This window comes from Bufo gargarizans, chromosome 4, assembly GCF_014858855.1.
Source record: "Bufo gargarizans isolate SCDJY-AF-19 chromosome 4, ASM1485885v1, whole genome shotgun sequence".
NCBI lineage: Eukaryota > Metazoa > Chordata > Amphibia > Anura > Bufonidae > Bufo > Bufo gargarizans.
Genome location: NC_058083.1, coordinates 288,785,997 through 288,813,946, shown reverse-complemented (window position 1 = coordinate 288,813,946; position 27,950 = coordinate 288,785,997). Strand labels below are relative to the sequence as shown.

Here is a 27,950-nt window from a genome sequence, read left to right as displayed (position 1 = left end):
CACTGGGCCCCATAGCAAGAATCTAAAGTTGGGCCCCATGCCCTATTTATAGCGCATCCCAATACCTATTCCGGGCCTCTCCCTTTGCTCCATGAACTATGCTTGCTTCTGCGTATTAGGCTACTTTCACACTAGCATTCGGAGCGGGTCCATCTGATGTTTCATCAGACGGATCCGCTCCTATAATGCAGACGTTTGCATCCGTTCAGAACGGATCCGTCTGCATTATAACTTAGAAAAATTTCTAAGTGTGAAAGTAGCCTGAGCGGATCCGTTCAGACTTTACATTGAAAGTCAATGGGGGACGGATCCGCTTGAAGATTGAGCCATATGGTGTCATCTTCAAGCGGATCCGTCCCCATTGACTTCCATTATAAGTCTGGACGGATCCGTTCGCCTCCGCACGGCCAGGCGGACACCCGAACGCTGCTTGCAGCGTTCAGGTGTCCGCTCACTGAGCGGAGCGGAGGCTGAGCGCTGGCAGACGGATGCATTCTCAGTGGATCCGCCTCCACTGAGAATGCATTAGGGCCAGACGGCTGCGTTCAGGGCCGCTTGTGAGCCCCTTCAAACAGAGCTCACGAGCGGACACCTGAACGCAGGTGTGAAAGTAGCCTTATATTGCATGCCATCAGGGCCAGACTGGGATTACAAAACAGCACTAGCACACTTCTCCAGGGGTTGCACAGGTGAGTAATTAGCGTGTGGCTGTCTAATTAGGGTGTGGCTGTCCAACTAGGAGACTATAAAAACTCAGCAGTGAGAGCAGCACAGCCTTTTTGAATCAAGAGGGAAAACAAACCAGGCTGGTGTAGTGAACTGCGATTATATTTATATTAGGAGATATAGAACGCGAGTTTGACCGCGACGCGTGGTTGCGTAAGTGTGTGACTTAAGATTAAGTGACTTTAGATTCAGGGACTTCAGTGGGGGACTGCAATTAGCCAGTTTCATAGTACTACATTATATTGTATTTTTCGCTTTTGTGGTGTAATCCCCATTTAGTATGTGTTGCACAATTGACAACGCAGTCATTGACAACGCAGTCCAGTGCACATCTGGCATGATGTATGCAGTCCTGAAACAGCCGTTCAAAGGTGTATATCTTTGTTCAAGATGTGAGCAAATTACCCATTTGGAATCGCAAATCGAGTCTCTAAATGGGCAAGTTGCAACACTGAGAGGCATTGACAATTTGCAAAAGAGTTTGATTCTCACCGAGCAAGCACTCTTTGGGGTAGGGGGTAGATGAGGAAGGGGGGGGGGGGGGTGACAAAGAGGAGGCTGAGGAAAGTCAGGTAGCTAGCTGGGTAACAGAAAGCAGAGTAGAGGGAAGAGTGCCAGGGAGGCTAGCCCTGATCTGACACACCCCAACAAGTTTGCACGTTTGGCAGATGAGGGGGATGTCAGTCCAGGGACGGCACTGCCGCAGCCGGACACATCCTCTGCCAGTCAGGGAAATGTCAGCTCCGGTAAGCAGGGGACCAGGAGAGCAGGGAAGGCATGACAGGTGCTGGTAGTGGGAGATTCAATTATTTAGGGAAATCTGTCACAAAGACCGTGATCACCGAACAGTGTGCTGTCTTCCTGGCGCTAGCGTTCGACACATCGCGGATCGGGTTGAAAGATTACTGGGAGGGGCTGGAGAAGATCCAGCGGTCATGGTCCATATCGGAACCAATGACAAAGTTAGGGGTAGGTGGAGAGTCCTTAAAAATGATTTCAGGGATTTAGGTCAAAAGCTTAGGGCAAGGACCTCAAAGGTAGTATTTTCCGAAATAGTACCTGTATCACAGGCCACACAAGAAAGGCAGCGGAAGATTAGGGAGATTAACAAGTGGCTCAAGAACTGGTGTAGGAAGGAGGGGTTTGGGTTCCTGGAGAACTGGGCCGACTACTCTGTCAGCTACAGGCTTTATCGTAGGGACGGGCTGCACCTCAATGAGGAAGGGGCAGCTGTGTCGGGGAAGAAGATGGCTAGAAGGTTGGAGGAGCGTTTAAACTAGGGAATGGGGGGGGGGGGGAATTACATTATAGGAGGGGAAGATAGTGCAGACAGAGACCGGGGCCAAGGTAGTGGGACTGGGGGAGGAATGGAAGGAGGGACTAGAACAGTTCAGAAGGAAAGGTGTAGGGTAAAAAATATACATCAACCTCTCAATTGTATGTATACTAATGCCAGAAGCCTGACTAATAAAACTGGTGAACTGGAATTAGTGATGTGTGAGGAGGACTATGACATAGTGGGAATAACTGAGACATGGCTGGATGATAGCTATGACTGGGCAGTTAATGTACAGGGTTACAGTCTGTTTAGAAAGGATTGTCAAAACTGGAGAGGGGGAGGGGTCTGCCTTTATGTAAAGTCCTGTCTAAAGCCCACAGTCCGGGAAGATATAAGTGAGGGACATGAACATGTGGAGTCACTGTGGGTAGATACACATGGAGCTAAAAACAATAATAAATTACTAATAGGAGTTTACTATAAACCACCTAATATACCAGAGTCCACAGAAAATCTACTACTAAATGAGATAGACAAGGCGGCAAATCATAATGAGGTGGTTATTATGGGGGACTTCAACTACCCAGATATTGACTGGGAAACAAACTTGTATATCTTATAAAGGAAACAGGTTCTTGGCAATAACCAAAGACAATTACCTTTCCCAACTGGTTCAGGACCCGACTAGAGGGACGGCCATACTGGACTTAGTATTAACCAATAGACCTGACAGAACAACAGACAGGCAGGTTGGGGGACACCTGGGAAATAGTGACCATAAAGTAATAACCTTCCAATTATCATTCAAAAGAGCGTTTCTACAGGGAGGAACAAAAATACCAAACTTCAAAAAAGCTAAATTTAGCCAACTAAGAGAGGCCATAGGCCTAACTAAATGGGATAAAGTCCTCACAAATAAAAATACAGCCACAAAATGGGATATCTTTAAAAGCATCCTAAAATCTCATTGTGAGAGGTACATACCGTATGGGAATAAAAGGTTAAGGAACAAAAAGAAACCAATGTGGATAAACAGAACTGTAAAGAAAGCAGTAAATGACAAAAAGGAAGCATATAAAACACTAAAACAGGAGGGTAGCACGGAAGCACTGAAAAACTATAAGGAAAAAAATAGAACATGTAAAAAACAAATAAAAGCGGCCAAACTAGAGACCGAGAGATTAATTGCCAAAGAGAATAAAACTAACCCTAAAATGTTCTTCAATTATATAAATGTAAATAAGTATAAATCAGAAGGTGTCGGCCCTTTAAAAAGTAATGAGGGGGGAGTCGCAGAGAGCGACGAGGAGAAAGCAAAGCTGTTAAATATTTTTTTCTCCAATGTATTCACTGAGGAAAATAAACTGTCAGATGAAATGCTGAATGTTGAAATAAATTCCCCATTAGAAGTGTCCTGTCTGACCCAGGAAGAAGTATATCAGCGACTTAAAAAGATTAAAATAGACAAATCGCCAGGACTGGATGGCATACATCCCCGTATCCTAAGGGAATTAAGTAATGTCATAGCCAGACCCTTATTTCTGATATTTGCAGATTCTATACTGACCGGGAATGTCCCACAGGATTGGCACATGGCAAATGTGGTGCCAATATTCAAAAAGGGTCCAAAAACAGAGCCTGGAAACTATAGGCCGGCAAGTTTAACATCTGTTGTGGGTAAACTGTTTGAGGGTTTTCTGAGAGATGCTATGTTAGAGCATCTTAACGGAAATAAGCAAATAACACCATATCAGCATGGCTTCGTGAGGGATCGGTCATGTCAAACTAATTTAATCAGTTTCTATGGGGAGGTAAGTTCTAGACTTGACAGGGGCGAATCAATGGATGTTGTATATCTGGACTTCTCCAAAGCATTTGACACTGTACCACATAAAAGGTTAGTATATAAAATGAGAATGCTCAGACTGGGAGAAAACGTCTGTAAGTGGGTAAGTAACTGGCTCAATGATAGAAAACAGAGGGTGGATATTAACGGTACATACTCAGATTGGGTCACTGTCACTAGTGGAGTACCTCAGGGGTCAGTATTGGGCCCTATTCTCTTCAATATATTTATTAATAATCTTGTAGAAGGCTTGCATAAAAAAATATCAATTTTCGCAGATGACACTAAACTGTGTAAAGTAATTTACACTGAAGAGGACAGTATACTACTACAGAGGGATCTGGATAGATTGCAGGCTTGGGCAGATAAGTGGCAGATGAGGTTTAACACTGACTAATGTAAAGTTATGCACATGGGAAGGAATAATGCAAGTCACCTGTACATACTACATGGTAAAACACTCGGTAACACTGACATGGAAAAGGATCTAGGAATTTTTATAAACGGCAAACTAAGCTGCAAAAACCAGTGTCAGGCAGCTGCTGCCAAGGCCAATAAGATAATGGGTTGCATCAAAAGGGGCATAGATGCATGTGATGAGAACATAGTCCTACTACTTTACAAATCATTAGTCAGACCACACATGGAGTACTGTGTACAGTTCTGGGCTCCAGTGAACAAGGCAGACATAGCAGAGCTGGAGAGGGTCCAGAGGAGGGCAACGAAAGTAATAACCGGAATGGGGCAACTACAGTACCCTGAAAGATTATCAAAATTAGGGTTATTCACTTTAGAAAAAAGACGACTGAGGGGAGATCTAAGTACTATGTATAAATATATCAGGGGTCAGTACAGAGATCTATCCCATCATCTATTTATCCCCAGGACTGTGACGAGGGGACATCCTCTGTGTCTATAGGAAAGAAGGTTTGTACACAAACATAGAAGAGGATTCTTTACGGTAAGAGCAGTGAGACTATGGAACTCTCTGCCTGAGGAGGTGGTGATGGCGAGTACAATAAAGGAATTCAAGAGTGTAATAATATTACAGGATATAGCTACTAGAGAGAGATCGTTCGATGATGAGGCTGAAAGTGTTCATGCTGCAATTATTATTTTGGTTATTTTGGTCACCAGATGGCAGGATAAGAAATGAGGGTTTAAATGTAAATTTAAAAAATCCCTGATAGAAAAAAAATCTAAAATTAAAAAAACATTATTCATAGGCTCATATACCAAAAAGTAAAAAATAAAATAAAAATAAAAAAATATTAAAGTTTAAATCGCTTCCTTTCGTATAATTGAAAAATAAATACCTAAATAACAATAAATATAAACATTATGGGTATCATCGCAACCAAAAATGCTCATACTATTAAAATATTTTTAAAAAATTCCAATACAGCGAATGGCATAACAGAAAAAAGGGTAAAAAAAGTCAAGCGCACTCCAAAATGGTATCAATAAAAACTACAGATTGTTTCGCAAAAAAAAAAAAAGAGCCCCTAAAACAGCTCAGTAGACAGAAGTATAAAAGAGTTATGGGGGTCAGAATATGGTGATGTAAAAAAAAAAAAAAGTTTTTATCAAAGTTTTAATTTTTTTTTACACTATTTAGACAAAGTCAGTTTTGCCGTAAACAAAACACAGTATGAACAAAACCCGCAAAACAGTGGATGAATTGCGTATTTTTTTCAATTCCACCCCATTTGGAATTTTTGTTACCGCTTTCAACTACATTTTATGCCAAAATTAATGGTGGCATCAGAAAGTACAACCTGTCCCACCAAAAATAAGCCCTCATACAGCTATGTGACCGGAAATATAAAAAAGGTATGGCTCATTGAAAATAGGGAAGAAAAATAAAAAACACAAAAATTAAAAAACCTCCGGTATCCTAAGGGTTAGGCCTCATGCACACGAACGTTGTTTTATTCCGTGTCAGTTGTGCCTTTTTTTGTGATTTTCTGCAGACCCATTGATTTTCAATGGGTCAGTTGAAAACTCGGCTAATGCCATCCGCGTCCGTGATCTGTGGTTCCAGTCCATCAAAAAAAATATAACCTGTCCTATTATTTTCGCAGACAACTGTTCGCGAACCCATTAAAGTCAATGGGACCGCTAAAAAACGCGGAGGCACACAAGATTGTCATCCGCGTCCATGTCCATTTTTTTCCTATCATTTGCATGGCAAACCTGTCTTAGATTTTTCTTTTTTTTTACTTTCCTTTATGTCTGGTGGTCCTCCAAAAATAAAGGAAGACACACGGAAACAAAAACGGAAACGGATCGCGGAACAACGGAACCCCATTTTGCGGACCAATAAAAACAACTGTCGTGTGCATGAGGCCTTAAAAGGTCAAAATACCACATATTTTATAACAAGATATTTGCTTTACCTTCATCAAGTGGTAGAGGTAAATGCTCCAAGACGCCTGGTGTCCACCAGAATGTGTAACTGGAAATAAAAGTGAAAATTATTCTGTCAGTATGTAAAGAACAGTTTAAGAAAAAATGAAATGCGTCCCTCTAAGGATGGATTCAGATATCACATTTTTGAAGGTTTTCTTCTTTAATTAACTTGACCTGTGGCGTACATGTACGGCGCTGCGAGCAGTGCCTAAAAAGCCTGGCGCTGTACATGTATGGTGTGCTGATCAGACGGGTAAAGGAGCTGCGCTCGCATGATCAGCAGCAGGGGCTTGACTGTTATTGATAGCCGGGCAACTGCTGTACCCCTAGGCATTGATGAAAACTCAGATGCTGGTGAATTACCCTTTAGATGTGTGCAACGTTTTGATCAATTTTTAATACATTTTTTGGAGCGGTGAAGTGACAAAAAATGGCGATTTGGTCATAAAAAAAAAATGTTTGTCCATTACCCCATTGGCAGCATGGAATAAATATTTTCATATTTTAATAGTACAGGCGTTTTTACACGCAGCGATACCCATGATGTGTATTTTTTTTTTTTTTTTATAGGTTACATATTTTGATTTTGGGTTAAGGGGGTGATTTGAACTTTTATATCTTTTTTTTATATTTTTAGTAACTTTTTTTTATTTTTTTAAAGTTATTTAAAGTCACCCTGGGTGTGTGAACACTCCATTTACAAAGTACCAATATGGTGCCGCCACCAGCTGACCTGTATTGGTATATAACAGGCATCCTCAAACTGCGGTCCTCCAGTTGTTGTAAAACTACAACTCCCACAATGCCCTGCTGTAGGCTGATACCTGTAGGCTGTTCGGGCATGCTGGGAGTTGTAGTTTTCCAACAGCTGGAGGGCCGCAGTTTCAGGATGCCTGGTATATACTATTAACAGCTACCAAAGCCTACTTGAGGCTTTGGGATATTACTATACTGTAACCGGTTCCCCGATCTCAGCCGTACCACTCAGATAACGTGGTCACATTTAACCACGGCATCTGAGGGGTTAAATGAATGCAAAGAGCTGTAGAACTGAATGCATACATCCGCCCCAGGTCTCTGCTGTTTGAAACAGCAGAAACCCAACAGCTTTGGCACCCACTGCAAGTGAGAACGGGCGTCATCTTTAAAGTGGCAACTTCCGCCATTCATGTCAAATCATAACAACAATGTTAACAGAGACAAATATCAGTCTTTTATGTAAGGTGGTTGTACAGAGGGACAATATTGATCATCTGAACTACAAGGTCTACTCTTACCTCATCTGTTACCAAAGTTTCAGATGGTCTCCTGACTAGGGTTGTTTCGATACCAAAATTTTGATTCGATTTCGATACCATAAAAAAGTATTGCGATACTCGATACCACGCATAAAAAAAATAAAACACCAAAAAACCAGTGTGCGTTCTGCATTTTATGGAACGTCCGGCCCATAATTGAACAGTCCTATCCTATTTTTTGGGGGTCAAGGGGACACACACAAAAAAAAAAAAAGCGAGTTGCGCGGTATTTATTAACTTTTTTTTGTTTTGTTACGGCGTTCACCGCAGAGGAGATATTTTTTTAATTGTTCGCACTATTTTGGGCATGGTGATATGTAATATGTTTATTGCTTATATATTTTATATGTAAAATTGGGAAAGGGGGTGATTTAAACTTAATATTTTAGCCTTAGGGGCTAGAACCTGGGATCTTTTCATCCCTTGTCCTATTCATGCTAACAGAGATCTATCAGGGTGAATAGGACCTCACACTCTCCCTGCTGCCCTGTGCATAGTAAAGACAGCAGGAGGGAGATTATCATGGCAGCCAGGGCTTCAGTAGCGTCCTGGCTGCCATGGTAACCGATCGGAGCCCCAGTAGTGTAATCCTAATGTAATGCCACTGCATCACCAATGAATGAAGAGGAGGGGAGGGGACCCTGTGGCCACTGCCACCAATGATTATAATACTGGGGGGGGTACACTGCAACACCAATGTTTTTAGTACTGGGGGAAGGGGGGGGGGCGCATTGCGCCACCAATTAAAATAAGTAACCTTCTAATGTAAATACAGGAGGAGGGTGCCGGCGACAGAATCACATAGCCGGCACCCAACCTCTATGACAGGGAGCTGCGATCCGCGGCAGTGTGGAACCTGAGGGGTTAACTGCCACGGATCGCAGCACCCTGTCTGATATGTGATTCCGCCGCCTATATTTGTATTATTGGGTTAGTTATCATTGGTGGAGCAGTGGCCACAGCCCCTCCGCCCCCTCTCTCTTCTTATTGGCAGCAGCGGCACAGGGGGAGGGAGGTAGAGACTCCTTCTCCCCTGTGCTGTTAAGGAGAACATCGAGCGTACTGAGAGCAGCGTGTGCCATGTTCTTTGATACATTTACTACTGTGCAGCCTAGTATCTGTAAATGTAAAATCCCGGTATTGATTGGATACCCAAAACCCCACTCCTGACTGCTAAATGCAATGCTGACTACTCTACTCTTTATTCTGAATCTCTCTGCGGTATTTGATATAGTATACCACTGTTGAGGAAGGGTTGAGACGTATGCCTGCAAACACGTGCGGGCATGTATGGTATATATGTGCATACATTAACCACAGTATCATGGGACGATGTGCGCAGATGTGCCCAGCATCTGCGCGCGTCTGCCCATGGTGATCCCCAGGGGCTCATGGTGGCCCCTGTGGGAAATATGTGCCTCCTTTAGACCGTGCCCCTTATAATATATATATGGTTGTGGCCCCTTATAACATATATATATATATATATAATCCCCCTTAGAATACATTATGCCCCTTATATATGTGTATATATATATTATCAGGAGGACATATATGTGTATCTGCCATGGCTCTCCCCCAGGGGTGTGTGTATATATATATATATATATATATATATATATATATATATATATATCTCTATCTATCTATCTATCTATAGTGTGTGGGCCTATAACTGCCCATGTATGCCCCCAGGTTTATAATGAGTATATATATATGTATATAGATGCGCCCCAAGTATCTATCTATATTATATCTATCTATCTATCTATATATATATATATATATATATATATATATATATATATATATATATCTATAGATATATCTATCTATATCTATCTATATCTATCTATTTATATTTAAATTTCCCTGGCGTTCAGCCAGTTCCTGCAGGGGGTGGATATGTCTCCAGGTGGCTGGTGACTTCAAAGGCTAAGGGATCAATTGATTTGAGGCACTTTGTTGAGTTTATCAGCCTATTTACTATGCGGCCCCACCTTGTGTTTGTGACATGGCTGGGCGTGTGGTGCTGCTAGCCTCAGGGGGCCAACTGGCATGCATACGTCACAGTCACACTATGATGTCACACCCCTGAGAAGGGGGGAGGTGGGCTGGTTTGGAGGCTGATATAGGAGCCTGAAACCAGGAACAGGGGCTCTTGCAACCAGAATAGGATCAGAGACAGATGGGGACTGCTGCCTGAAGGAAGAGAGGCCCATTTGCCACTGGAGATGGCTGAGTATACGCTGGCATGGCATTGTACCTCTGCCCTTGCAGTGCCAACCATATTCAGCCCTTCCCTGCCTCCCTTCACTGCTGCCTGCTTACTCCAGTAGCAGCTGAGTGTGTGTTTTGGGGTGGGCTGCTAAGGAATGTACGTATTGCGTGCTTAGTGTATTTAATAAATACCGTTATATTTGTACCCTTTGTGTAGCGTGTACTTAGTAAGGCGCATGCAGCTAGCATTAGTGATTAGTGTAAAGCACAGCGAAAGTATTGTTATATAAATAGGTGGAGTCATCACTAGAGGGCTCCTCCTATTTATGAATATTAATTATCGATATTTGCATAAATATTGGTGATTAATATTCCCCCTTTTACAAACACCAACTCCCTTTCATCATGCTTTATTTCTATTTGCCTTAAGAACACTGCTCTCTCTTCTCAGCTTTCTTCCTATCTTTAGGGACGCTCTTTCAATGTATCAGTTAGTGGCTTTACTTTCTCTTCTCTTGCTGTGGGGCTCCAGTCTTAGGTCCTCTCTTTTCTCTCTACACTGCCCCCATCAGAAAAAGTATCAGCAGATTTGGCTTTCAGTAGCATCTCTATGCTGACAACATAAAACTATACACTATTCACAAAAAGCTAGGGATACTTAGCTTTCAGGGGAAATTTATGGAAAATGTAAAAAGTTCACGCTACAGTGATATTATATCATGAAAGCAGAGATTTTAGGCATCCCTTTCTTCTTGAAGGGCGGCCCTCAGGTCATTACGGTTATGGGGTACAGAGTTACGATCCTCTACACAGTAGCTCAGCTGAACCCATAGTTTTTCAATGGGATTCAAGTGAAGGCCACTCGATTTGAGGTATCAGAGTCTCCAACAGCCTTTCCCTAGTGATGCGACCTTGATGAGCTAGCGCATTGTCATCCATGAACATGAAATGGGGACTGTGCTGTTCATGCACAATGACTGGATTATAACCTCCACCCTTTGCTAGTCACTGCACTGGGAGGCCATACTGTACAGGATTCAACTTAATCTTCAACTTCTCACTCTCACCCACAAAGCTCTCCACAGTGCTGCAGTCACTTCTGACTTCTGAGCTGCACCTCTGGAGAGAGCTACCCTAGGCAATTACGTTAATTCCCAATTCCAACAATTTTAGACATGATCCATAAACGCATCTCCTTAGGGTGGCCTATAAAATCTGCTAATATAACTCGCCTTTATTCATCCCCCTTTAACATTATTCTTTACATTCTTTCATACAACATGGCTGGTGATTGGCTCATAAAGCTTTAGAAGCACTCCCACCTTTCACCACTCACACCTTGGCTCAGTCTACATGCTCGCTTCCCTGTGGATTGATCTAGAAGGCCGTCTCCAGAATATCACAGGCTATACAGAAGTGAATACAGTACTCTATCCTATGGTATCCCATCATTACCTACTGGGACTACATAAAAAACTAAACTCACCTCCCTTAGGATGTTTATGTATGCCTGCCAGTGGAGCTTTTAATTCTCATAATCCTCTCATCCACAGAGATGCGTCCTGATGTTATCTCATTGCCCCATACACAGACTCTCACACCACATGACCAGGTGTTTTTTTTTTACTTTGGCTGGGTAAACACACCCTATGTTCTCTTTGCCCAATCGTATGGTTAGCACAGAATGTTATCTGATGTGGCCTGCCCTCCAGCCAATCCATTTAGTGACTGGAGCTAGATGGGTTTGAGGCTCATCTTCACTCTCTTCAAAGTCAAAATGGCAACCAGCCATCCTGTAATCCTCCATTGCCTTGTCCAGTGTCAAGAAGGAACGTAAGGCCATAAACCACACCTCACAGTCAACACACTACAACTCAGCCATTAAACCTTTCTTACTCTATAATATCTGATTTGGACTGTACATATAACCTCTCATTGTCAAGTGTTGTGAAATATGTTGAAGCTATATAAAGATTATCATCATTTGTTTAATCTTTTAAAAATGTTCATACATGGTAGAGTTCTACTATTTTAGCAGTGATTTTTCTGCTCATCCTGATCTTCCCGATTCTTTAGAATACAGTGGTAATTTTTTTCTGACATACATATATGCTAGTACACAGAAGACTATGAGAGAGAAAGAAGGGGAATGACCAATGTATCTGTGTACAATTAGTAATAATACACTATAAAGCATTTGTAGAAAACCTGGAGGCGATAATGGCCATTGGGTTGCCACCTTTGGAAGCACAGATAAGTCAGGATAATTAAGAAAAGGCCCAAATGAATGTTTAACCACTTCAGCCCCGCTAGCTGAAACCCCCTTCATGACCAGAGCACTTTTTACACTTCGGCACTACACTCCTTTCACCGTTTATCGCTCGGTCATGCAACTTACCACCCAAATGAATTTTACCTCCTTTTCTTCTCACTAATAGAGCTTTCATTTGGTGGTATTTCATTGCTGCTGACATTTTTACTTTTTTTGTTATTATATTAATCGAAATGTAACGATTTTTTTGCAAAAAAATGACATTTTTCACTTTCAGCTGTAAAATTTTGCAAAAACAACGACATCCATATATAAATTTTTCGCTAACTTTATAGTTCTACATGTCTTTGATGAAAAAAAAATGTTTGGGCAAAAAAAAAAAATGGTTTGGGTAAAAGTTATAGCGTTTACAAACTATGGTACAAAAATGTGAATTTCCGCTTTTTGAAGCAGCTCTGACTTTCTGAGCACCTGTCATGATTCCTGAGGTTCTACAATGCCCAGACAGTAGAAAAACCCCACAAATGACCCCATTTCGGAAAGTAGACACCCTAAGGTATTCGCTGATGGGCATAGTGAGTTCATAGACCTTTTTATTTTTTGTCACAAGTTAGCGGAAAATGATGATGATTTTTTATTTTTATTTTTTTCTTACAAAGTCTCATATTCCACTAACTTGCGACAAAAAATAAAAAATTCTAGGAACTCGCCATGCCCCTCACGGAATACCTTGGGGTGTCTTCTTTCCAAAATGGGGTCACTTGTGGCGTAGTTATACTGCCCTGGCAATTTAGGGGCCCAAATGTGTGAGAAGAACTTTGCAATCAAAATCTGTAAAAAATGACCGGTGAAATCCGAAAGGTGCACTTTGGAATATGTGCCCCTTTGCCCACCTTGGCTGCAAAAAAGTGTCACACATCTGGTATCGCCGTAATCAGGAGAAGTTGGGGAATGTGTTTTGGGGTGCCATTTTACATATAACCATGCTGGGTGAGAGAAATATCTTGGCAAAAGATAACTTTTCCCATTTTTTTATACAAAGTTGGCATTTGACCAAGATATTTTTCTCACCCAGCATGGGTATATGTAAAATGACACCCCAAAACACATTCCCCAACTTCTCCTGAGTACGGCGATACCACATGTGTGACACTTTTTTGCAGCCTAGATGCGCAAAGGGGCCCAAATTCCTTTTAGGAGGGCATTTTTAGACATTTGGATCCCAGACTTCTTCTCACACTTTCGGGCCCCTAAAAAGCCAGGGCAGTATAAATACCCCACATGTGACCCCACTTTGGAAAGAAGACACCCCAAGGTATTCAATGAGGGGCCTGGCGAGTTCCTAGAATTTTTTTTTTTTTTGCATAAGTTAGCGGATATTGATTTTTTTTGTTTTTTTCTCACAAAGTCTCACTTTCCGCTAACTTAGGACAAAAATTTCAATCTTTCATGGACTCAATATGCCCCTCACGGAATACCTTGGGGTGTCTTCTTTCCGAAATGGGGTCACATGTGGGGTATTTATACTGCCCTGGCTTTTTAGGGGCCCTAAAGCGTGAGAAGAAGTCTGGAATATAAATGTCTAAAAATGTTTACGCATTTGGATTCCGTGAGGGGTATGGTGAGTTCATGTGAGATTTTATTTTTTGACACAAGTTAGTGGAATATGAGACTTAGTAAGAAAAAACAAAAACAAAACAAAAAATTTCCGCTAACTTGGGCCAAAAAAATGTCTGAATGGAGCCTTACAGGGGGGGGTGATCAATGACAGGGGGGGTGATCACCCATATAGACTCCCTGATCACCCCCTGTCATTGATCACCCCCCTGGTAAGGCTCCATTCAGACGTCCGTATAATTTTTACGGATCCATGGATCGGATCCGCAAAACACATGCGGACGTCTGAATGGAGCCTTACAGGGGGGTGATCACCCATATAGACTCCCTGATCACCCCCCTGTCACTGATCACCCCCCCTGTAAGGCTCCATTCAGACGTCCGCATGATTTTTACGGATCCATGGATAGATGGATCGGATCCACAAAACACATGCGGACGTCTGAATGGAGCCTTACAGGGGGGTGATCAATGACAGGGGGTGATCAGGGTGATCACCCCCCTGTCACTGATCACCCCCCCTGTAAGGCTCCATTCAGATGTCCGCATGATTTTTACGGATCCATGGATCGGATCCACAAAACACATGCGGACGTCTGAATGGAGCCTTACAGGGGGGTGATCAATGACAGGGGGGTGATCAGGGAGTGTATATGGGTGATCACCCGCCTGTCATTGATCACCCCCCTGTAAGGCTCCATTCAGACGTTCGCATGTGTTTTGTGGATCCGATCCATGGATCCGTAAAAATCATGCGGACGTCTGAATGGAGCCTTACAGGGGGGTGATCAATGACAGGGGGTGATCAGGGAGTGTATATGGGTGATCACCCGCCTGTCATTGATCACCCCCCTGTAAGGCTCCATTCAGACGTCCGTATGCTTTTTGCGGATCCGATCCATGTATCCGTGGATCCGTAAAAATCATACGGACGTCTGAACGGAGCCTGACAGGGGGGTGATCAATGACAGGGGGGTGATCAATGACAGGGGGGTGATCAGGGAGTTTATATGGGGTGATCATGGGTGATCAGGGGTTCATAAAGGGTTAATAAGTGACGGGGGGGGGTGTAGTGTAGTGTAGTGTTTGGTGCGACTTTACTGACCTACCTGTGTCCTCTGGTGGTCGATCCTAACAAAAGGGACCACCAGAGGACCAGGTAGGAGGTATATTAGACGCTGTTATGAAAACAGCGTCTAATATACCTGTTAGGGGTTAAAAAATTGGGACCTCCAGCCTGCCAGCGAGCGATCGCCGCTGGCAGGCTGGAGATCCACTCGCTTACCTTCCGTTCCTGTGAGCGCGCGCGCCTGTGTGCGCGCGTTCACAGGAAATCTCACGTCTCGCGAGATGACGCGTATATGCGTCCAGGAGGAGTAAAGCAACCACCTCCCGGACGCATATCTGCGTTAGGCGGTCGGGAGGTGGTTAAAAGTAGGTGACGGGCAAATTTGTGTTTTCAAGTTCGGCGTACAAGGTTTGGGTTATCTAAGAATTTGATTATGGATAACTTACGGTCTGTGGTAGCGGAACCCATAACGGAATTCTTAGATAACCCAATCCTGAACCTTGTGCGCCAAACTTAAAAACACAAGTTCACTCATCACTACTTAAAAGTCTTTGCTTAAAGGGAACCTGTCACCGGGATTTTGGGTATAGAGCTGAGGACATGGGTTGCTAGATGGCCACTAGCACATCCGCAATATCCAGTCCCCATAGCTCTGTGTGCTTTTATTGTGTAAAAAAAAACGATTTGATACATATGCAAATTAACCTGAGATGAGTAAGAGCTTGAAAATATGACTCTTTTCTGGTCACACAAGTGAGATATGACTCTTATGTTAATTTGCATATGTATCAAATCGGTTTTTTTAAACAATAAAAGCACACAGAGCTATGGGGACTGGATATTGCGGATGTGCTAGTGGCCATCTAGCAACGCATGTCCTCAACTCCATACCTAAAATCCCGGTGACAGGTTCCCTTTAAGAGGACAACTGTTCAGACAACTTATTTTTATTCTAAGCAAAATCTGTTTTACTTAATGCACACAAGATGGCGTTTGTAAAAACACATTGTAAAATCCTTGATTATTGATTAAAATATATTACAAAAATTCACAGGTTTAACTGAAAAACAAATACATGCTTTAGTTTAATAAAATTTCCTTCACAATCGCAATTCCTGGATACAGGAGTCATTTTGGAAAGCCAGTTGACAAGCCTGAGAACTGTCTTTATTGCAGGGAAAGATTTCACTTCTACTGGCAATGTGACAAATCTTTAAACATGAAATATTCTTTACAGAGCACGTGGCTGGTACAAAAACGCTATGGAACCTTCTGTTCTAGAGACTGATTGAATGGTCTGAAGTTGATGGCAATGTGGGTACTAAAAGCCATAGAATGACTGAGACCATCAATTATTATTAAAGTCACGATTCAGTTGGCCAGGAAATGAATATATCAGAATAGAAAAGCTTGGAACAAAATGAAACTGGACATCAAATAGCTGAGAAATAAAAACTTAAGAAAAATGAGTAGTTCTACATGCATTATAAGACCTAGTAATAAAGTCAAGTAATAGATGAGGGAAAGAAAAATGGTTTCATAGGTAATGTGAGCCAGCTATTACCCATTTTGCTAATGAGCTGACAGTGGCTTTAGCTGCAATTATCTGTGACAACAATAACAGATTAAAAAGAGTGCATATGGGAAGTGTATTTTATGACTCATGTTATAATATAGAAATCTCAAAAAAATCTTACACTATGGCCATTGCCCAGCCATGCACGTATTGCGGCCTGTAAACAGCGGGTCCGCAATATATGGGCACTGGCCATGTGCACATCGTATCACAGATGCAGACCCATTTATTTGAATGGGTCTGCAATCTGGAAGGACCGGAACGGAGGCATGGAACCCCACATAAGCACTACGGATTTGCGGTTCCCAATGCACAGAATGGCTGGCACATGTTCGTGTGCCTGAGGCCTGACACAGCAAAGTCTGTTTAAAGTCTGATTACTCAGAAACTAAAGTATTTTATCCCCTAATTAAGAAATAAATGTTGTCTCTACAGTAGATAACTTAGTCTCCAAATCTAGCCTCACTGGTGACCTGCTGACCATCCTGGTTTAATGGCTAAAATAGTCTGCTACCAATACTGGGCAAAGATTACAAGGTCAAAGCAAGTCTACAAGATTACTGGTCCTTTTAAGGAGATTCAGCAACTGTTGTAAACCATGACACAAGAGCATACGTCACGGACGTTACCATGGCAGGTACCAGGAGATCAGAGAGACTTGCAACTCGTGGGTTAAATTGACAAGTTCACTGTGGATCTTATTGTGTCTGTGTTTCGGTAAATGCCACACCCCTTGCTTCAGGTGTTGCTTGTTGGTAATTTACTTTTCCCATAAGTAGCCGCTTCTCACTCTTGGAGGTGCGGTTTATAGATTTTCTTCCTGTCTTCTAACTAGCTGGTCAGTTGTACTCTGTGGTGCTTCTGGAGTTGCCAGTTTTCTACTTTCAGATAAATCTGGTCTTTTCTTATTGTTTTGTGTTTGTTATATTCCCTGTTTGTATCTTGGCCTGAGACAGAGATTTCCATTCGTCCATCTGGGGAAGAATGGGTTGTCTCTGGTCCTAACCTCATTCCAGGGCCTTATAGGGATATAAGGGCCTAGGTACCCAGCATATGAATATTCCTAAATTCAAGGCCTGTTCCTTCCCTAGTTTTCCAGGCCCACTCACTGTTCCCCTTCCCTCCTGTGTTTAGTGTGGAGTTTTCCCCCCACACTGATCACAGGAGGGAAGGGGAACAGTAACTGGGCCTGGAAAACTATGGAAGGAACAGGTCACCTCCTAAACAACCCTAATCTGGGCCCTAACTACAAGGTTGGAACAAAAGATAAGAATAAAATCAATATTGTTCAAATAATTGTTATAAAGATTAATAATTATTCTCATTTCTTTTAAAATTAGGGTAGGTATTTCAAATATATTTTTACAAATAATCAAAAGGTGGAAAAATGATGCTACAAGAATGAAACAGTAGCTCCCTCAAAGAGTAGCAGTGAAGTGGATTCTAATGCACAAACCTCTCATCTACTTCTATTTAAGGAACGTGTGCTATTGAAATTAATACATATTAATCTATCAGGTTAGCAAAGTAAAGTATTATGATCCATAATAACCCTAGGGAGAGAAAGAGACATTTCATTACAATATTTTGGGTTTCAAACTGTCAGATGCAAAGTGTAATGATCCCAGATGATATCAAATCTGTCAACTTGACTTCATATTTAATTGCTTCCTGCTGAGGAGGCAGAGAAGACCTTGATTCTAATCCGTATACTCTAGAGAAATCCAATTCCATGAGACATCTACTGTGTGTGTCAAGTAATAAATCACTGCTATTTAATGTGGTTTCTATTGTTGCATGGATTAAACATTTCCAATCTGTTCCATCCATGATGCATAATGTGAGTTTAGTTAAAAATATATTTTCACAAATTATCGTTGCTTAATATTTTAGCATATCCTTTTCTATGAAAAAATTGTGAAATAAACAACAACAAAAAAACAATTTCTAATATGCTCAATTTCAAAGGTATGCTGGTGAGTTAGTCTTCTCCCTGCATGAGGTTTCTGTTAGAACACGGCATGGTTTTACCAGATCTAATTTAACACACTGTGTCCTCACTGCCGCTCGTGGTGAAGACATTACAGAGCAGATGGATAGAATTCAGGGAGAAGACCAAGTAGAAAAGCCAGAAGGCAGCTGCAAAACTAAAACTGTTCAGGTAAAGCTCCAGCCCACCATAAAATTAAGTCTGGCAAACTCAAGTAGGAGTGTTCTTCACCACTCTAATACTGTCCGCATTGAATAGAATATTAGAGCAGTGAAGAACACTCCCACTTGAGAAACAGGTTCAGATGGCCATCCACTGCCGCATGAGGATATTGGGTACCGGAACTAGCAGGCCCGATATCTCTGGTATAGGAACCCCCCTACATGATGGTAGGCAGCAATATTGTATATGTTGGTAGGCAGTTTTAAAAATGTAGACTGGTGACAGGTCCTCTTTAACTCCAGCTTATTATGGGCTTAGGTGTCCTGTTGGGAGTCTTGCACATTGACTGACTGCCTTCATTGCATAAGGTCCCTTTTTAGATGAGCGAGTTTTCTGTATGGGTGGAATGCGCAAATTGAATGCATTGCATCCTCACTGAATTCAGGCCCATTCATTTCTATAGGTTTGTGCACATGAGAGTTGTTTTTCACGCATCATCTCTGCGTTACATGAAAATCACATCATGTTCTATATTCTTCCCTGGTCCCATAGAAGTGACTGGGGCTTCCGTGAAAAACATTGCATCCGGATGTAGTCCAGATGCAAAGCGATTTTCACTGTTGGTAGCTAGGAGATTATTCAAAATTGAAAGCATCCGCGTGAAAAAAAGAAATAAAAATAAGAGAGGCCTTAGAGGGCATACATAGTTAACTGTCAATCATTGATAAGACTGCTTACTAGAATCCTAAGCCCAGAATAAGTAAGGAGTGAAGTAAAATTACCAGTTGTACCAAATCTTTCCCACAATATTGCATATCAATTTGTTCAGCTTGTTGGCTCTATATAATGCATCTTGCAGATCAGACTGCATGTTTAACGTGACCAGTTCTCTTTAAGTGTCCTTAATAACATCTTATTTTGGAGGCACATTTGGGAAGGATTTTGTTTAATGCTATAACTGCACGGTTTTTGAACAGCAAAAGCATCATAAGGTCAGCACAAACCATAACAATATCATTTTAAATATATTATGGCATAGACAGTACATTGTGAGAAAACCCCTGGAAGGTGACCATTGTCACAAAGAGGTCTGTGCTGTATTTAGTACAAACAGGCACTCTCTTAGTCCTGGGTGAGCAGGGACCATTGACAGTGGGCAGATGTTAAGTTACAGTTCATTTATTAGTTTTACATGTATTTCTAGATACCGGACACATAAAAACACAATATAACGTATATTGTCTGCTAGCAATATACTAACAGGAAAGATCATAATATACAGGTGAAACTGGAAAAATCAGAATATCGCGCAAGGTTAATTTATTTCAGTAATGCAACTTAAAAGGTGAAACTAACATATGAGATAGACTCATTACATACAAAGCAAGATATTTCAAGCCTTTATTTGTTATCATTTTGATGATTGGGGATTTCATAGCTCTAAGCCATAAAGTCAATCTCAGGTACCCTTTGCTCAGGGGGTATGGATTAATTAGCTGACTAGAGTGTGACACTTTGAGCCTAGAATACTAAACCTTTTCACAATATTCTAATTTTAAGTTGCAATAATGCACCTGTACATACTGTATATCAATAGCAGGCATGGTGGTTGTACGGCACTGATACTGGGGAGGTATGTTGTGCCGAACCAGGGTATTTGTTTGTTGCTGCTGGGGAGCTTTATTGTGCCTCACCATGGTACTGATTTGGTGCCCCTCGGAAGTACAGTATTTTGAGCAGCACTACAACATTTGTTTGGCACTGGGAAGGAAATCTGAGCTGCGTTGTGGGATTTGTCAGGAACGCTTGGGAATGTCATTTATCCGTTAAATATCACAGTTCATCTGATATCATAGTGTACACTAATGCAACAAATCAATGTACAAGTAAATCAGAGTGAAAAAAACAAAACAGTTGAGTAAACACACTCATCATTACAACACAGTCATTTGTCTCTAAGGAGGGCATGCTGGTCTTGTACTCTTCTCTCTAGCCAAGAACAGTGGGCTACAGGTCAGACTTTTGTGACCCATCAGATTAAAAGTTAAAACACTAACAATCACTTGAAACTGATCATAGAATAAAACTTACATTTTCTGTAATAGACAGAATATAGGATTACCTTCTTTTTGAATGGAGGAGTATCATTGTATTTTTATGATGCAAGTAAAAGTCGGTGGGCAGCTCCCAGAGATGAGGTTTGCCCTCTTTTGGCTTAAAAACACCCAGGAAAAGATTGATTGCATCTTGTCTGTCTGCATCTGGGGGAAAATAGAGAACAAAACACTCATTTAAACCATAGTTGTTTAATTAATAAACCTAAGATATCATAATAAATACAATATTGTTCCCATGAGGTGGGTGACTCTTCCAAAGTTCCAGATGGAGCAACTGGAGAAATTACATGTACGGCTGTGTTGGCAGAAATTATGGGGGCCATTAAAAATTGGAAAACTCTAAAGCCCCATGTCTTGATGACTTTACAGGAAGTTTTACAGACCTACAGGATCAGGTGGCTGAGATGCTAGTCCATCCTTTTAAAAATGCATCAGCTTACTGTAATCACATTCAAAGCTGCATATCATAAACCAGGGAAGAATCTCACTTATTAACCACCTCCCGACCGCCTAACGCAGGGATGCGTCCTGCGGGCGGCCGGGTTATTCCTCCTTCACGCATCTATGAGTCATCTCGCGAGATTGAGATGACGCGCAAATCCGTCCCGGCAAAAGGGGCACTAGGAGTTGGTCATAAGCCTGCCAGCCAATAATCAGCGCTGGCAGGTTGGTGACTTTTAAAATAACGAACCACCAGCCATATAACGCATTATATTTATAAATATAATGTGTTAAATGGCTTCTGTGCTCTCTGCTGGGTCCTTTTCGTCGGTTGGTCCCAGCAGAGAGCACAGATCACAGTGAGTACACCAAGCACAACATATTTATCCCCAGATCACCCCCCCCCCCCCCCATCACCCCAAATAACCCCTTGATCACCCCTGTCAATCACTAGTGAAAGGGAAAAAAGTGATCAGTGTAAACTGTCACTTTTTTTTTTCCACCAGTATTGACTGTTATAGGTTAGTTTAGGCCCCTTTGGTAAGAAGTCAGCTTCAGTTAGCGCCCAGCGCACCGCAGTCACTGATTCGCCGATTAGCGTATCGCTAATCAGCATTGGTACTTTATAGTATCTGTAAGTGATCAGAACTGATCACAGTCAGATCTATAATAGTATTAGTGTCACCTTAGCTCGCCCTCCACCCGAAACGCAGTGTTTGCCCGATCAGGCCTGATCGGTCGCCCACACGTGCATTCACCCACGCCGCCCCACGGCAGTGACAAAATGTATTTTATTTTTTCATCACTACGCAATCACTACAAAAGCACTGTGACAATAAAAAAATATCAGTTTTGATATTTTTTTTATCAATCGCAGCGGCTTCCGGTACTTCGCTAGCCTCCCATTTGTAAGACAGGCTTGCTTTTTTTCTTGGGTAGTCTCAGGGAATACCCCCTAAATTTAGTTGACCAAATGACAAGTAAGGGGTATTCTTCTGAAGAGGCCTACAGGCTTCTGACCCAGTCGGATGAGGAATGGGACTCCTCATCTGACGAATCCAGCGGGTCAGTATACGAACCTGCAGAAAGCAGTGGCAGTCTGACCCAAAGTTCGGACGATGAGGTTGAGGTCCCTGATACCACCAGGCGTACCTGGCCCCCGTGTTGCTAGACCACAGGTTGCGCAGGATCCGCTTCAAGGGCAGCAGAGTGGGGCTGGCGCTGTCAGATTACGTGGTGAGGCATACACCAGCAGCGCAGCCCATCCTGGACCTAGTACCAGCACTGCCGTAGAACATGGTGAAGTGACGAGCACCAGAAGGGCAGTTGAAGCTGGTACGGTGGCACATGCAGTAGTTCCCGTTGCAGCCACCGCACAGACAGGCCCGTAGAGCCCCTAGAGTCCCTGAGGTGCTGGCAAACCCTGAATGGCAGCCCCCATCTTCAGCCGCACCAGTAGTTCCCCCTTTCACCTCCCAGTCTGGAGTTCGGGTTGAGACAGCTCAGATCGGATCGGCACTGGGGTTTTTTGAGCTGTTCTTCACTGCGGAGCTCTTTGACTTAGTCGTGGCAGAAACAAACCGGTATGCCATTCAATTTATAGCCGCCAACCCGGGAAGCTTTTATGCCCAGTCTTTCTGGTGGAAACCCGTCCAAGTTTCCCAATTTAAGACTTTTCTGGGCCTTCTCCTCAACATGGGCCTGACAAAAAAAGCATGAATTGCGGTCATATTGGTCCACGAAGCCAATTCATCACATGTCCATGTTCTCTGCTGCCATGTCCAGGACACGATTTGAGACCATCCTGCGTTTCCTGCACTTTAGTGATAACAGCACCTCTCGTCCCAGAGGCCACCCAGCTTTTGATCGCCTCCACAAAATTCGGCCCCTCATAGACCACTTTAACACCAAATTTGCAGATTTGTATACCCCTGAGCAAAACATCTGCATAGACGAGTCCCTGATACATTTTACCGGGCGCCTTGGCTTCAAACAATACATCGAAAGCAAGCGGGCCCGGTATGGGGTCAAATTGTATAAGCTCTGTGAAAGGGCCACAGGCTATACGCACAAATTTTGTGTCTATGAGGGTAAAGATCAGACCCTGGAGCCGGTCGGTTGCCCTGACTACCTGGGGAGCAGTGGGAAGACAGTCTGGGACTTGGTGTCACTCTTATTTGGCAAGGGGTACCACCTTTATGTGGACAATTTTTACACAAGTGTGCCCCTCTTCAGGCATTTGTTTCTAGAACAGATTGGCTGATGTGGCACCGCGCGACCTAGTCACCGGGGCTTCCCCCAACGGCTCGTTACCACCCATCTTGCAAGGGGGGAGAGGGCTGCCTTGTGTAACGAAGAACTGCTCACGGTGAAATGGAGAGACAAATGTGACGTTTACATGCTCTCCTCCATTCACGCAGACACGACAATCCAAATTGAACGGGCAAACAGTGTCATTGAAAAGCCCCTCTCGGTCCACGACTATAATTTGCTCATGGGAGGGGTGGACTTCAATGACCAGATGTTGGCTCCTTCTTTACTCTCCCGCAGGTCAAGACGCTAGTATAAGAAGGTGTCTGTATATCTAATTCAATTAGCTATGTACAATAGTTTTGTTCTCTACAGTAAGGCTGGGAGAACAGGATCCTTCCTCAAATTTCAGGAAGAGATCATCGAGAACCTCCTGTATTCAGGAGGTTCCTTGGCCCCAACCACCAGTGTAGTGAGCCGTCTACACGAGCGACATTTCCCCAATGTCATTGCTAGTACCTCAAACCAAGCGTCACCCCGAAAAAGATGTTGTGTCTGTAGCAGGAGTGGAATAAGGCGTGACACCCGCTATTTCTGTCCTGACTGCCCTGACCACCCTGCCCTATGGCTTAGAGGAGTGTTTCTGGAAGTACCACACACAGGTACACTTAGAATAGGGAATGCGTGACACAGGACTGTGAATGGAGACAATTGATGTGAATGGAGAAATCAGGTTTGCCAGGGCATATGAGCTGAGTGGGTTTGGATGTTGGGTGGAGCTCCTATGTCCTGGCAAGGCTTTTCCCCTCTTTTTTTTTTGCACATTTTTTGGCAGAGATATTTTCATCCACATTGATCGATGTGAATGAAGAAATCAGTGCCGTTCATAATAATGTAATTACCCGTATGCTCAATATAAGGAGAATAGCAGAAACTCCTAATGCTGGCCATACATGTAATGATTGTGATGACCCTCAAATGCCAGGGCAGTACAAACACCCCACAAATGACCCCATTTTGGAAAGAAGACACCCAAAGGTATTCGCTGAGGGGCATTGGAGTCCATGAAAGATTGAACTTTTTGTCCCAAGTTAGCGGAAAGGGAGACTTTGTGAGAAAACCCCCTCAAAAAAAAATCTATTTCCACTAACTTGTGCCCAAAAAAAGAATCTTCTATGAACTCACCATGCCCCTCACGGAACACCTTGGGTGTCTTCTTTCCAGAATAGGGACACATGTGGGGTATTTATACTGCCCTGACCTTTTAGGGGCCCTAAAGCGTGAGAAGTCTGGAATCCAAATGTCAAAAAATGCCCTCCTAAAAGGTACTCATTGGAATTTGGGCCCCTTTGCGCACCTAGGCTGCAAAAAAGTGTCACACGTGTGGTATCGCCGTACTCAGGAGAAGTAGGGCAATGTGTTTTGGGGTGTATTTTTACATATACCCATGCTGGGTTAGAGAAATATCTCTGTAAAATGACAACTTTGTATAAAAAAAGAATGGGAAAAGTTGTCTTTTACAGAGATATTTATCTCACCCAGCATGGGTATATGTAAAAATACACCCCAAAACACATTGCCCTACTTCTTCTGAGTACGGCGATACCACATGTGTGACACTTTTTTGCAGCCTAGGTTCACAAAGGGGCCCAAATTCCAATGAGTAGCTTTAGGATTTCACAGGGCATTTTTTAAGCATTTGGATTCCAAACTACTTCTCACGCTTTAGGTCCCCTAATATGCCAGGGCAGTATAAATACCCCACAAGTGACCCTATTTTGGTAAGAAGACATCCCAATGTATTTCGTGAGGGACATGGCGAGATCATGTAAAATTGAATTTTTTGTCACAAGTTAGTGGAATATGAGACTTTGTAAGAAAAAAAATGAAATAATTAAATTTCCGCTAACTTGTGCCAAAAAAAATATATATATTCTAGGAACTCGCCATGCCCCTCATGGAATACCTTGGGGTGTCATCTTTCCAAAATGGGGTCACTTGTGGGGTATTTATACTGCCCTGGCATTTTAGGGGCCCTAAAGCGTGAGAAGTAGTTTGGAATCCAAATGAGTAAAAAATGCCCTGTGAAATCCTAAAGATACTCATTGGAATTTGGGCCCCTTTGTGCACCTAGGCTGCAAAAAAGTGTCACACATGTGGTATCGCCGTACTCAGGAGAAGTAGGGCAATGTGTTTTGGGGTGTATTTTTACATATACCCATGCTGGGTGAGAGAAATATCTCTGTAAAATGACAACTTTGTATAAAAAAAAATTTTGGAAAAGTTGTCTTTTACAGAGATATTTATCTCACCCAGCATAGGTATATGTAAAAATACACCCCAAAACACATTGCCCTACTTCTTCTGAGTATGGCAATAAAACTTGTGTGACACTTTTTTGCAGCCTAGATGCGCAAAGGGGCCCAAATTCCAATAAGTACTTTTAGGATTTCACAGGGCATTTTTACGCTTTTGGATTCCAAACTACTTCTCACGCTTTAGGGACTCTAAAATGCCAGGGCAGTATAAATACCCCACAAGTGACCCCATTTTAGAAAGAAGACACCCCAAGGTATTCCATGAGGGGTATGGTGAGTTCATGTAAAAATTTATTTTTTGTCACAAGTTAGTGGAATATGAGACTTTGTAAGGAAAATAATAATAATAATATAAATTTCCGCTAACGTATGACAAAAAATTAAAACTTCCATGAACTCACTATGCCCATCAGTGAATACCTTTGGGTGTCCACTTTCCGAAATGGGGTAATTTGTGGGTTGTTTCTACTGTCTGGGCATTGTAGAACCTCAGGAAACAAAGCGTAAATTATTTTTTTTGCACCATAGTTTGTAAACGCTATAACTTTTACCCAAACCAATAAATATACACTTATTGTATTTTTTTTAATCAAAGACATGTAGAAAAATAAATTGAGAAAAATTGATACATTTTACAACAGAAAGTGAAAAATGACTTTTTTTGCAAAAATTTCGGTCAATTTCGATTAACAACAAAAAAAGTAAAAATGTCAGCAGCAATGAAATAGCACCAAATGAAAGCTCTATTAGTGAGAAGAAAAGGAGGTAAAATTCATTTGGGTGGTAAGTTGTATGACCGAGCAGTAAACCGTGAAAGTAGTGTAGTGCAGAATTATAAAAAGTGGTCTGGTCATTAAGGGGGTTTAAGCTAGGGGGGCTGAGGTGGTTAAAAGGAGTTCCCCAGGATATAATAAAATAAAATTATTGAAAATGATTAAATATAACTATTATTATAAACATATTCCAAAACCGTTGATTTTTTTGTTTCTGACGTGTCACTTTACATATGTGGTAATCATTTTGGAATACTTTCAAACTGATTCTGAGACGGTTTTCTTTTGCTATATCTTACATCATGTTCGTTTTATATTTGAATATGTTTTACCTTTATTTATTTAAAAATAAATATCTAAAGATACAGAAAATGTAGAAAAATTAGCAATTTTCTAGATTTGAATTTCACTGCTTTTAAAACAGTGATACCTCACAAAATAGTTATCATTCACCATATGTCTCCTTTACAATGGCATCATTTTATATATGTGGCAATCATTTTGGAATACTTTCAAACTGATTCTGAGACTGCTTTCTTGTGACATCTTACATTACGTTAGTGGTATATTTGAATCAATATGTTTTACCTTTATGAATAAAAAAAAAAAATCTAAATATTCAGAAAATGTGCAATTTTCTAGATCTCAATTTCACTGCTTTTAAGACAGTGATACCTCCCAAAATAGTTATTACCATTCATCATATGTCTCCTTTACAATGGCATAATTTAGTAAAAATATTTTTTTTATATAAAGTTAGAAGGCTTAAAATGTTAGACTTTTTTTTTTTTTTTTACATTTAAAAAAAAATTCCCAAGAAACATTTTAAAGGAGCAATTCAGTTCTGAAGTCACTTTGAGGGGCTTACATAATAGAAATCACCTAAAATGACCCCATTTTAAAAACCACATCTCTTAAATTATTTAAAGCTGATTTTACAAACTTTGTCAATCCTTTAGGTGTTCCACAGGAATTAAAACGAAATAGGCGACAATTCTAAAACATTTTTATTTGAAATGGCACTTTATTTTACCTGAAATGTTTATTTTTTATTTATTATTATTTATTTAGGAGTTTGATCACTTTACAAATACATTACAATACAAAGTCAATATTACACTGACAGTTGCCTATGAGACCCCGCCTGGAGGCTGGGTCTTCTAAGGCTCCCATAGCTTCCAAAGTCCACATAAGGCCTTGGGCTGCCTTCGCACACACAGAAATTGCAAAGCAAGGAGCCAATGGAGCATTTACTGTGGCATTTAAGGGGTTAATCCATCGGCATTGGAGTTTTCAGCGATGCCGGCAGCAACAGCAAGGAACCAGCTGTTATTAATGGCCATGCTCTTGGCGGTGATTGAGCGAGTGCAGGATAGTGACAACTATCACATCAGTGGATAGCCAGGCCGTGTACTCAGCTATCTCCAGAGCTCCCATAGAAATGACCAGCCGTTCCGTCCATTACAGCGAGGCTCCACAGGATATGGGAACCCCGATGCTGGTGATCAGTAGGGGCTCCAGCCCCTACCAATCTCATATTTATCCCCTGAAAACACAAATGCTGGCGGATTAACCCCTTAAATG

At 41.9% G+C, this 27,950-nt stretch overlaps 1 protein-coding gene across 3 annotated transcripts in view; it reads right to left on the bottom strand.

Annotated features, from left to right (window-relative positions):
* FIG4 (FIG4 phosphoinositide 5-phosphatase) overlaps positions 1-27,950 on the bottom strand; it is a 450,714-nt gene that overhangs the window by 187,960 nt on the left and 234,804 nt on the right. For all 3 annotated transcript variants that reach the window (XM_044289561.1, XM_044289559.1, XM_044289560.1), the window contains exons 17-18: positions 20,590-20,728; positions 6,251-6,309 (exon numbers count right to left, since the gene is read on the bottom strand). In XM_044289561.1, coding sequence (XP_044145496.1) covers positions 6,251-6,309; positions 20,590-20,728 — 198 coding nt within the window. The remainder of the gene's footprint in view (positions 1-6,250; positions 6,310-20,589; positions 20,729-27,950) is intronic.